The following is a 12,315-nucleotide window of genomic DNA, read 5'->3' as shown; positions in this document are numbered from 1 at the left end:
CACGTCACATGCTGGGGGTCTGAAAGGGTGAAGACTGCCTCAGATGCTGTACAATGTCTGATTCAGTTTACTATTGACTAATGTCTCTAGTGCATAAAAATACAACTAGTCCCATTAGTTAAGTGCAATTCCCAGCTACAAAATAAATAATACATGAACGTCCTCCACCATCACCTCAGCATGGTGTTTAGTGGCTGCTTAAAGGTACCATATAATCTTGTGGATGACTTAATCGTTCCCTACTTCACTTTTCAAAAGAGAAGAGTGGTTATTAACCCTAGTGTTCTCACAACATTTTCACAGTAGATCTTTATTGAACAGCTAGTGCTGCTTAGGTGGCTAAAGAGAGGATCTGAGTGTTATAAAACACTTGCTGCTGGAAAATTAAACAAAAATAGATGAGCTAATAAGGATTTTAAAAAGATTATAGTGGGAAAGGGTGTCTCGCTTTGATCTTGTACCAGCTAAAATTTCAAATCTTGAATAGCTAATCAAAAAGAAATGAAAGCACACAATGATTATCACACAAGTATTACTTTTTCCCCTAAGATTTCATTCTAGGTAGCTTTTTCATTTTTAATACATATTTTTGTAATATGTACCTATTTAAAAGATTCAGTACTAGGCAAATTGGTTGAAACTATAGTAAAGAACAGAATTATCAGATGGCTTTTGTAAAGGGAAATCATGCCTCACAAATCTACTAGAATTATTTGAGGGGATCAATAAGAATATGTACAAGGGTGATCCAGTGGATATAGTGTACTTAGATTTTCAGAAAGCCTTTGACAAGGTCCCTCGCCAATGACTCTTAAGTGAAGTAAGCTGTCATGGGATAAGAAGGAAGGTCTTTTACTGGATCAGTGACTGCTTAAAAGATAGGAAATAAAGGGTAGAAATATATGGTCAGGTCTCACAATGGAGAGAGGCAAAGAGGTTATCTCCCAAGGATCTGTACTGGGACCTGTACTGTTCAACATATGCATAAATGATCTGAAAAAAGGGAAGTGGCAAAATTTGCAGATGATACAAAACTATTCCAGATAGATAAGTCCAAAGCAGATTATGAAGAGTTACAAAGGGATTTCACAAAACTGGGTGACTGGGCAACAAAATGGCAGATGAAATTTAGTGTTGATAAATGCAAAGTAACGCACGTTGGAAAACATAATCCCAAATATACATATAAATGATGGGGTCTAAATTAGCTGTTACCACTCAAGAAAGAGATCTTGTAGTCAGAGTTCTCTGAAAACATCCATTCAATATGCAGCATCAGTAAAAAAAAACAGAATATTGGGAATAGTTAAGAAAGGGATAGATAATAGGACAGAAAATATCATGTTGCCTCTATATAAATCCATGGTACACCCACATCTTGAATACCGTGTGCAGATGTGGTCGTCCCATCTCAAAAAAGATGTATTTGAATTGGAAAAAGTACAGAAAAGGGAACAAAAATTATTAGGGTACGGAACAGCTTCCATATGAGGAGAGATTGATAAGACTGGGACTTTTTAGGTTGGAAAAGAGATGACTAAGCGGGGATGTGATAGTGTAGAGAAAGTAAATAAAGAAGTGTTATTTACTCCTCATAATACAAGAACTAGGGATCACCAAACGAAATTAAGAGGCAGCAGGATTAAAACAAAAGAAAGTATTTCTTCACACAATGCACAGTCAGCCTGTGGAACTCTTTGCCAGAGGATGTTGTGAAGGCCAAGACTATAACGGGGATCAAAAAAGAACTAGATAAGTTCATGGAGGATAGGTCCATCATTGGTTATTAGCCAGGAGGGTCATGGATGCAAAATCATGCTCTGAAGTGTCTCTATCCTCTATTTGCCAGAAGCTGGGAATGGGCAATATGGGATGGATCACTTGATGATTGCCTGTTCTGTTCATTCCCTCTGAAGCACCTGGCATTGGCCACTGTTGAAAGACAGGACACTGGGTCAGATCAGGGGTTCCCAAACTTGGTTCGTGGCTTGTTCAGGGTAAGCCCCTGGCAAGCCGCGAGACGCTTTGTTTACCTGAGCGTCTGCAGGTATGGCCGCTCACAGCTCCAGTGGCTGCGGTTCGCAATTTGCCAATGGGAGCTGCGGGAAGCAGTGGCTTATGTTCTTATGATCTAATTTCCAAAAATGTAATAAATATTACTTGACAGTAGAGTGGGATTAGATGGAAATTTTGACTGCATAAGGACTCTGTAATCAGGGCCTAACCTCCAGATCTAAATAACACAATACAGTTTAACTGTTTCACTATATTTGTTTATTTTTTTTAAATATGTACAGATTGTTTTACTCTGATTTGTTGTTTCTTTACATGGTATATTTCTTGTTCTAGGTTCTATCTTTAGGAGCAGATGTTCTGCCAGAATATAAACTCCAGACACCTCGCATCAACAAGTTTACTATATTGCACTACAGTCCCTTCAAAGCAGTCTGGGACTGGCTCATCTTGTTGCTGGTGATATATACTGCCATATTCACCCCTTACTCTGCGGCCTTCCTTCTGAACGATAGCGAAGAACAGAAGAGACGAGTGTGTGGATATTCTTGCAGCCCACTGAATGTGGTAGACTTAATTGTGGATATTATGTTTATCATTGACATTCTAATAAACTTCAGAACAACATATGTAAACCAGAATGAAGAAGTGGTAAGTGACCCAGCAAAAATAGCAATTCACTACTTCAAAGGCTGGTTCCTAATTGACATGGTTGCTGCAATACCTTTTGACCTGCTGATTTTTGGATCTGGCTCTGATGAGGTAAGCTAAAATAAAAAAGTAGCCTTTTCTTCCCAAGTATTGACTTTGATAATCTGCTATATCCACACATAACATTTCCCTGACAGTGAGCTCAATTAGGCTATTCAGTAATCTCCCAAGGAAAGTGATGAAAGCCCCAGCTCTTGGGACTTAAATTTAACTGTACAAAACACCAGTAAAATGGTAGCGGATGAGCCTTCTCTGACAGAAAAACAGACTGGATGCCCCAAATCAATTTTTTCATTCTTTGACACAATCTGCTTTACAAATAACAACATAAACATACCAGACACACAGTGTTGCAGAATAATCTTGGTGTTCTAAAGACATTTCTCTCTTCCTGTCGTTAACCATGTGTGTGAGTGAAACTGTTCTGTGGATAGGTTGAGGGAATCACTCATCAGGGCTGTCAATCTGGCAAGGTTAAACCAAAACTATTACTAGGTTTGTTTTTTAAATCATTTTAGAAGTTCAAATCCTTGCTAAAATAACCTGGGCCAGATCCTCAACTGGTATAAACTAACGTAGCTCTATTAACTTCACTTGAGCTGGTCTGATTTATACCAGCTGGGGCTTTGGCACAAGAGATTTAGTACTATGGTATTTAGGTTTAATATCTATGCTCAGATGCAAAACTTAAATGTGTTATATACAGTTTAGGTAGAGCAAGTGTAAACTTGACTTGCACCAGTTTTCAAATATATACATTTGAAAACTGTCCCAATATATGTAACGCACACACATTTTGTGGATACCTGACCCAGTTCTGCCTCCTTCCAAACAGTTTTTATTTAATTTAAGAAAGGCTAAAGTTATAATGTACTTTGTGATGAAAGCTGAACTGACAAGTAGAAAATTCTTTTTTGAGGGTAGGTAGAATTAGAGCAGTTTAAAAAAAAATAGCAGCAGCAAACCCAGCAAAATATGATGATCTGTGGGTTTCACAAAGGACACAATGAATCCACTTTTCCCCAATACCATTTTGCACATTTTGAAATAAGGGAAACTGAAAGTTTTGTGAATAATGTGTTGTGAAGGGAGACGAAGGTGAACATTAATGCTGAATTGATAATCTTAGCATGAAATTTACTCATTTCACTAGGTACCATCAGTGTCGGAATGTGGAGACTGTCATGTCTACATATACAAAGAGCAAAAACATACATTCCATCTAAAATGACTTTTTATTAAAGGAAAGCAACAAGAAGAAGGAACAAAAATCAATTCTTTGTGAAAGAGCACAATTAGTGTGTTGTCTTTGACAGACTGAACTGAATTCTGAGACCAAGATGGCTATGCTCAGAAGGGCAGTTCTTAGAAACTCAAGCAAACAAGTATTTAAGGGCCTAAAGCAAACAAATGACACATTTAGTAGCCATTTGCACCTCAGAGACTAGTGATAATTTATAGTCTTACAAAAATTCAGAAAGAAGGAAATGTGTAACCTACAGTTTCTCTTACTTCTGCTTTTTCAGTTGTATGTAATGAGAAGGGCTTCCCCTCCCTCCTTCCCTTCCATTTTCCCTCCTTTTTGATGGATAGATACTATGGTGATGTGGACCATATAAATACCTCGGAGGGAGGATAAGAGATCAGGTCCATAGGGATCCTTCTGTTTCCCACTGAAGTCGATTGAAAGATCCCCATTGCTTTCAATGGGCTCCGACACTTATAGAAGGGAAAATGGGGAGTCTGAAGATATGTGCAGGGAACAAAATTAGTGGAAAGAAAGTCTTGTGAAAGGAATACAATAAAAAGAAAGAGATGGTGCATTAAAGGGATGAGGAAAACATGAACCGTCCCCTCACCAACAAAGAGCTTTTCTCTGCAAAAGAAGACCAAAAGGCGCAGAGGCAGATACAGCAATAGCAGTATCTTCTTATCTTTTGCATTTGTCACAGTTACCCATGGTCAGTCTCCTGTATTTCTTCTGAGTCAAGTACTAGCTCCTAACTGGCACCTGCAAGGAAAAGAATACAAAAGGGGCACCACTGATAGCACTACCATGTGGTGTTGCTATTAGCTTGGACCAATTTGTTCCTACAATGTATGGAGAAGAAGAGAACAAATCTAGGGTGGAAGCTGCAGTGAGCCTATGAAGAGGGGCTACATCACTGCTCCTCCACCTTTCCCCCTCTGGAAATTATCCACCTGACCCCTATATTGTGAGGGAAAAGTCCATAGAGTCAGGGAATGGAGAGAAGCCAGGAAGGAACCACTCTTAAGTGGCCTGATCCAAAGCCCACCATGGTTAATGAAGACTCCCAATGCTCTTTAGATGTGTCCCTAAGTGTCATGGTTCTCCCCTCCAACAGACGTATGGCAGGAAAAGGTGTGGAGTGGTAGCTTCTATAGTGATGGGCACTTTAGAAATATGCTAGGTAGGTAGGTAAAATTTGCAGAACAGCAGCAAAGAATATTCTGGCAGCTGAATTCCCAAATAGCACAAAGTTCAGCAAAAAAATGGCTTGTTGCTTATAGTGGATATAAAGAAATCAATTTATTCATTTTATCCCTCTCTCATAATTGAATATTTCTGCCAACTGTAGAATCTAGTTAGCTTTGTCTGAGGAACAACCAGTCTATGGACTTTATGACCAGTTCAGCATATCTTTTCAATAAACTCCTCTCTCTCTCTCTCATTTATAGCATTAGATATAGAGTTACGTTCTAAAGCTGCTGGGTGAAAGTCTAAACTTCACTTTTATTGTAGTTTGGTTTCCTATGTTCCTGAGTATAATATTTCTACTATGATCCCTTTTTAATAGCCCAGTGAGAGAGAGTGAATGTAAAACCATTACAATGAAGTGCCTGTCATTTCATAGACACTTTCTGTCATGGGGGTGCCTTTCCCTGAAAAAGAATTTTTCATTACCTAGGGGTTCTTCAGATAAGAGCCCCTGCTAACAATTGTGCCTGGACATCCTTTTTATTAGCCAACATCAGTTCTAAAGAGAGCATCATGTGTGCTCACCCAGCTTTAGCAAACCTAGCTATCCAACTGTGCCTAGAAAGGGCAGGATATAATCAAAATGCCACATGCAGCATTACTTGAATACCTCTATTTGTACCTTAGTTTGTCAATACAGGAAACTAATATAAAGAAATCAATGTATTCGTTTTATCCCTCTCTCATAATTGAATATTTCTGCTAACTGTAGAATCTAATGTAAAATAAACCTTTTCAGTTTAAATAGATTTTTAACACAATACTATTATAGCTGTTTGTGCGCTGTTCTCTTCTCTGTGTGTTTTGACTGTTGAGTGACATCCGTGAAACTTTGGGAGGTTAGGGGATGACATACATTATCTTTTTGCCTTCTGTTACTCTGATAGTTTATTTTGAATCTTGTTGCTAGAATCTGGCCTAGATTTTCAGAAAAATGTACATGCAGTTGCATAGCTAAGTGTGTGCGCACACACAAATAAATCATTTGCATGCACATTTACGATTGGTCATGATACCTTGATCAAAAATTAAATATACTTTTTTTTTTAAGCGCCTTATTTACCTACCATCTTCCCACTTCAGGTCCCAGGTACAGTGAAAGATGAGGACGGAGGGATCTGCTGATAATCAGAGTTTTTTCTTTATCATATAGGCCCCAGTTCAGCAAAAGACGTAAGCACGTGCTTTAATGGCTTCAACAGGAGTGCTCACGTGCTTAAAGTTATGGATATAAGTGTTTTGCTGAATCGGGGGTAGAGAGGGAAAACATCATCCTGAAAGATACAGAAGGAAGTAAGATCCTGTGCTATTTCTATTTGTACAAATAATAGAAATACTGACCAGTGTTACTGTATAAGGCATTTTCAAACCCTGTATCAACAGGAAAAAAAAGTAGTCTTAGGAAATGGGGGGGGGGGGCACGAGAACCCAGGAAATGGGCAGCAGGTTTAAAACAAATAAAAGGAAGTTCTTCACACAGCGCACAGTCAACCTGTGGCACTCCTTGTCTGAGGAGGTTGTGAAGGCTAGGACTATAACAGGGTTTAAAAGAGAACTAGATAAATTCATGAAGGTTAAGTCCATTAATGACTATTAGCCAGGATGGGTAAGGAATGGTGTCCCTAGCCTCTGTTTGTCGGAGGGTGAAGATGGATGGCAGGAGAGAGATCACTTGATCATTACTTGTTAGGTTCACTCCCTCTGGGACACCTGGCATTGGTCACTGTCGGTAGACAGGATACTGGGCTGGATGGACCTTTGGTCTGACCCAGTACGGCCATTCTTATGTACAATTGAATGGTCCATTTTAAATTGGTAACAATGTCAGAAAAAGGGATGACTTTGTGGTTAACATGAAGGCATATGAATCAAATACTTCTATTCTAAGCTCTGAATTAAGTAAGTCTCACAATGCACATGCTAGGTAATATGTCCATTTTACAGCTTGGCAAATGTTATGATGAAACAATATGCCCAATAGCAGCCCTAGGGATAGGACCGAAGAGTCCTGACCCCCATCTACTGTTCAAATTGGTAGACTCCTGTGTCTCCCTTAAACTGTATATTAAAACCAAGCTCCAAACATCACAGAAACTGATATCATACATAGTTTTCACTTCCCACTTTAGCACTTGATTTACAAATCAAATTTTCAAACTTTCATATCATGGACTATGTCTTTTCATATGAATCATCTCCCCTTGCATTTGCAATCCTAAGGACCACCTCACCATCCATTCATGATCACATATTATAGTGGGAACTACAGAAATCATTTACACGAATAAGCAATCTCAGGAAAGTCTTCAGTGTATTTTTAGCTGCCTTTAAGTCTATCAACTTGAAACTAGGAGGAGCTCCAGTACTGATTGCCCAGTCAGCTGTCTGTGGACCTACAGCAGTGGTCCATGGACCATAGTTTGAGAATAAATGTCCTATTGTAAATTACTAATATTCATTATTAAGATGTTGGTGTGAAGGACAATGATGACACATACAGCAGAAAGATTTTCAACTACAACAAAGTCCTCAGAAGAGGCTATTTAGCAAACTGAGAAATCACAGGGTGAGAGGCACAGCTCTATCATGGATTAGAAAATGGTTTAAACCGAGAAAGAGGTTAATAGGGGTTTTCCTCAAGGATCTTCAGTAGGCTTGCTCTTATTTTATATATTTATTCATGATCTGGAAAAGAGATGAACAAAGAGGTGCCAAAATTTGCAGGTGACACAAAATGAATTAGGCTAGTCTATTCTAAAAAAAAAAATTGAGGAACTTCAGAAAGACCTTATAACGCTAGGAAGCTGGGAAACATGGTGACAGAGGAAATACAGTGTAGATAAATACACTGTTAAGGATCAGTTTGAGCTACGCATACACATCTAGTGTTATTTAGTTTTAAAAAGAGACAAATAAGAGCAGACATGATAGAAATATATGCATTAATAATAATAATGAATATTTTGAAGAAAATAAAACCACCAAAACAAGATGAGGGATCTGACCATCAGGGTTTGAGTTATAATGGCTGTTAGCTCAGAATGAACACCATTTGTGCAGATAATTAGCTAATCCCAACTCAGTCTTCCAAACAATTGAATACCAGTAATACCTTCCAAATGATGCCTCTGCAATCAGACAGACTAATGGATCTTCCTGTTTCTAGTCATTCCATCATCAATTGGCCTCCAACAAAACAGCCTCATGTCATAAATCAGTTCAACATCAGGGCCCTGGAAACTGAGGATCTAAACTAATCTCAATAGTGAGGAAGGAGACAGTAATCAGACTTGAGGAAAACCCATAACTAATGGGTAAGGATTTTATAAGATATACTCAATGTCATACTCCCAGAAGATAAACTAACTGTGAACTAATGTGATTAGCAGGATTTTTTCTAAATTGATGGTAGGCAGAAGTTTATAAACATTTATCTCTCTCAAGCTTCTCAGGAATGGTATCAAATAATCCTTCCTAATAATCTGAACCATTACAATTTGGGGGTGAGCTCACATAAACCCTTGTTGTTGGCAGACCCATACAGAGATGGTCTATGAGTTATTACCTGAATGTTATGATCATGCTTTTAAGCATGGATTTGAGCCATTATAAAAGTTAAAACTTGATTTTTAAAATGTATCGCCTTCTGGATCAGGAAGCAATGTAATTACTGCAAACCTAATGGCAGAAGCTGTCCATGAAGTATGTTGGGGTTCACCATCTTTTTTACATATAGATCAGTGGTTCTCAGACTGTGGGTTGGGACCCCAAAGTGGGTCTCAACACCATTTTAAGGGGTCGCCAGGGCTGGTGTTAGACTTGCTGGAGCTCGGGGCTGAAGCCTGAGCCCCACTGCCTGGGGCCGAAGCTGAAGCCCAAGCCCAACCACCTGGGGCCGACGCCCAAGGGCTTCAGCCCTGGGCAGCAGGGCTCAGGTTACAAACTCCCCTGCCCAGGGCTGAATCTCTTGGGCTTTGGCTTGGCCATGGCCCCCCACCGAGGGGGGCAGGGCTCGTGCGGGCTCAGGCTTCAGTCCCCGCCTTGTGGGGTCATGTAGTAATTTTTGTTGTCAGAAGGGGTTCAAGTGCAGTGAGGTTTGAGAACCCCTGATATAGATGGTCTCTGTACAGACCTTTGAGAATGAAAAGATATTAATCAGTACCAGAGAATATTTACAAGTATTGGGTACAGTACAACCATTTGGTTTAGGTAGTGTGTTTGGAATATGTCCATTAAAGTAAAGTTCTTAACATAGTTGACTTGTATTAAGGTGAAGTGATGGCATAGGGAGAATGAAGTGTTGTTTATTCATTTAAGAAAATCTCTGACTTCCAAGATATTGATGCACGAAGTGAAACAGTGATTTTTACTACAAGTGTCTTGTACTAGCTGTGATATTTCTACTAAACATCTGTGCTTTTCAAAAATATGCCACTTAGTCCATTGACCAAGTGAATCAAAAGTATCAAGACTATACTAGATTTATTGGCTAATAAAATGAATCAGTTTTAGCTCAGCCTAGCTGAATATAAAAGTAGCTCACTATCAACAGCAAAGCTGCTCTTTAATCTCTGATGGATTTTTTTTTTTTAATTTGTAATCAAAATGTGAATTTGCTTTCCTGAAGCAAGGTAGCTGAAAAACTGGTGTTGCCTATTAAGGGCCCAATGAAAAGCCATTGACTTCAAGGGGCTCTGGTTCAAGCTCTAGCTAATCCAAATCTGTAACCTCAATAGCTGTGCATGTTGTAACTGTATTATGCTGACCCACAGTGAACCCTAAACAGCTGCCAAATAAAAATTAAGTGGTTATCCGGCAAATCCTTATTCTCACAGGGCCAGCCTGTGGCCCGGTTTGTGCAGTCATGCAAGATTTTAAGAAATCAGATAGCAAGCAGTTCAGGGAGGAGAGCAGCCTCCACAGTGCTGCTACATCCTCTGGGTAAACTGGTGGGAACGGGTGTCCTGGGGCAAGCAGTGTATCATTGGCATGATGAGCATACTGGGGGAAGTATACTGTACTAGGTGCTTTCGTCTTGGAGCAAGGGGGAATGAAGGCTGACAGTCTGCCTTCTGTGTGTTCCCGTGGCAGTACAATGGGGCAAAGCCATGATTGCACATACAAATAATTTCATTGAAATAATAAAAAAAATCAATGATGCTATTTGCCTAAGGATTGCTCATCTGTGTAAGTGGGACAGGACAGAGTACTAAACCATTAGACTCTGATATTGCAAAGATTTACACATGTGCTTAAATTAAACTCAATATATGCAAGGTTAAGCACATGCATAGCTTTTCACAGGATTTGGGGTCTCAGTGAACTTCTCAGAATGTTGAAATCACTCTCAGTTCAGCCTCATCCATCATAATGCAACTGAGGTATTGACTGAAATTATTCTCTGTCAACAGACTCATGCAAAAATTAATTATCCTACACCATCTTCCTTCCAATTCCTGTAATCAGAAAACAATAATTCATACATCGTTTTTTCTTCTTCTGTTTATTGCGTCATTATGTTCTAATTCAAGTGTCCTTCATATAATATTTCATGAATAACAGACTGCACAATAATTACACATTTATTTAGTCCAGGAATAAGTCTAAAAGAAATATGATGATGTTATTAAACTGTTTGCACTGATTTGTTACACCCACAATGGACTTTGATTCAGCTGCCAACTTTTTGGCATTACCATCACATAGCGGTAGCTTAATCAGCTGTTGTTACTCAATTATCACAATGTAGTGTTGTAATATAAGAGTAGCAGATTTGTTACAAACATACTATACTGTCCTTTTACAAATGCAACACATATTTTTCATGTAAGGGTTGACCATATTGTTGTGATCTCACGCTGAAACACATAAAATAGAGAAAGGTTTAATAAAACATTAATAACTAGTTTAGTACTTTGTGAGAAGACATTTTAATGTGCAGAGTATTCCCATCAGAACCTTTCATAAAGCTAAGAGAACTTGTTAAATGCATACAGAAAACTTTCTTCTGACATTTACTATACTTTGATATTACATTCACAGACTTAATGGGTAGCCAAAATATTTGGTGCTAAGTTCTCTATTTGAAATTCTAAAGTTACTATTTATAGTGTTCTTGATAATCTATTTTAAAGGGCACTAACCACAAGCATATAACATGACTCAATAGTGGATAGGACCTGGTAAATGCCAACTATAGAATGCTGGGTAATTGTAGAGTGAGGGGCAAACCCCACCTTTCTGCCTAGGGCAGCCGTGGAACTTGGTGCAGTTCTGCTGCACAAAAGGTGGTGCTAGATTTCACATGCTATATACCATTGGTGATATGTAGCATTCTAATATTTTGCTGCCTTATGGAGTTAGGAAAATAGATCAGGTACAATGTTCAAATGATTCTAGACATCACAATGATGATAATGGTTAAAGATGACGTAACTTAACAAAACATATCAGACAGTTCATTTCCTCAGTATATTTTACATTATAATCAGGTAGGAGGCTTTGAGAGGAAATGAAATCAACATTAAATTGAAATAGGTTGCTATCTCTTAAACTTTTTTGCTTCTTTACCCACTTCAGGCTGGCTTGTTCATGTTTGCCATTTTGAAGTATGCTTGCAAGTGATGAAAATCAGTTTATAATGTCTGTGTCTTATTTTCACAGACAACAACGTTAATCGGTCTTCTGAAGACAGCTAGGCTGCTGCGTTTGGTGAGGGTTGCACGGAAATTGGACAGATATTCAGAATATGGTGCTGCAGTTCTGATGCTCCTTATGTGCATATTTGCACTAATTGCACACTGGCTTGCTTGCATTTGGTATGCCATTGGGAATGTAGAAAGGCCTTACTTGATTAAAAAAATCGGCTGGTTGGATTCTCTAGGAGAACAATTAGGAAAACCCTACAATGTGACTGATCAAAGCTCTGGACCATCCATCAAGGACAAATATGTTACTGCACTTTATTTTACCTTCAGCAGTCTGACAAGCGTAGGGTTTGGAAATGTATCTCCTAACACCAACTCAGAGAAAATCTTTTCCATTTGTGTCATGTTGATTGGCTGTAAGTATTTTTTATTTTATGTTATTTT

At 38.7% G+C, this 12,315-nt stretch overlaps 1 protein-coding gene across 8 annotated transcripts in view; it reads left to right on the top strand.

The window, feature by feature from the left end:
- Positions 1-12,315, top strand: part of KCNH7 (potassium voltage-gated channel subfamily H member 7) — a 331,840-nt gene that overhangs the window by 260,503 nt on the left and 59,022 nt on the right. For 7 of the 8 annotated variants that reach the window (XM_065560719.1, XM_065560718.1, XM_065560716.1 and 4 more), the window contains 2 exons: positions 2,350-2,775; positions 11,888-12,287. In XM_065560719.1, the coding sequence (XP_065416791.1) occupies positions 2,350-2,775; positions 11,888-12,287 (826 nt within the window). The remainder of the gene's footprint in view (positions 1-2,349; positions 2,776-11,887; positions 12,288-12,315) is intronic. The other variant, XM_065560720.1, reaches the window with a different exon arrangement.

The sequence above is a fragment of the Chrysemys picta genome, chromosome 11 (assembly GCF_011386835.1).
Source record: "Chrysemys picta bellii isolate R12L10 chromosome 11, ASM1138683v2, whole genome shotgun sequence".
NCBI lineage: Eukaryota > Metazoa > Chordata > Testudines > Emydidae > Chrysemys > Chrysemys picta.
The sequence above is the reverse complement of the archived record's forward strand: the minus strand, read 5'-3'. Positions and strand labels throughout refer to the sequence as shown.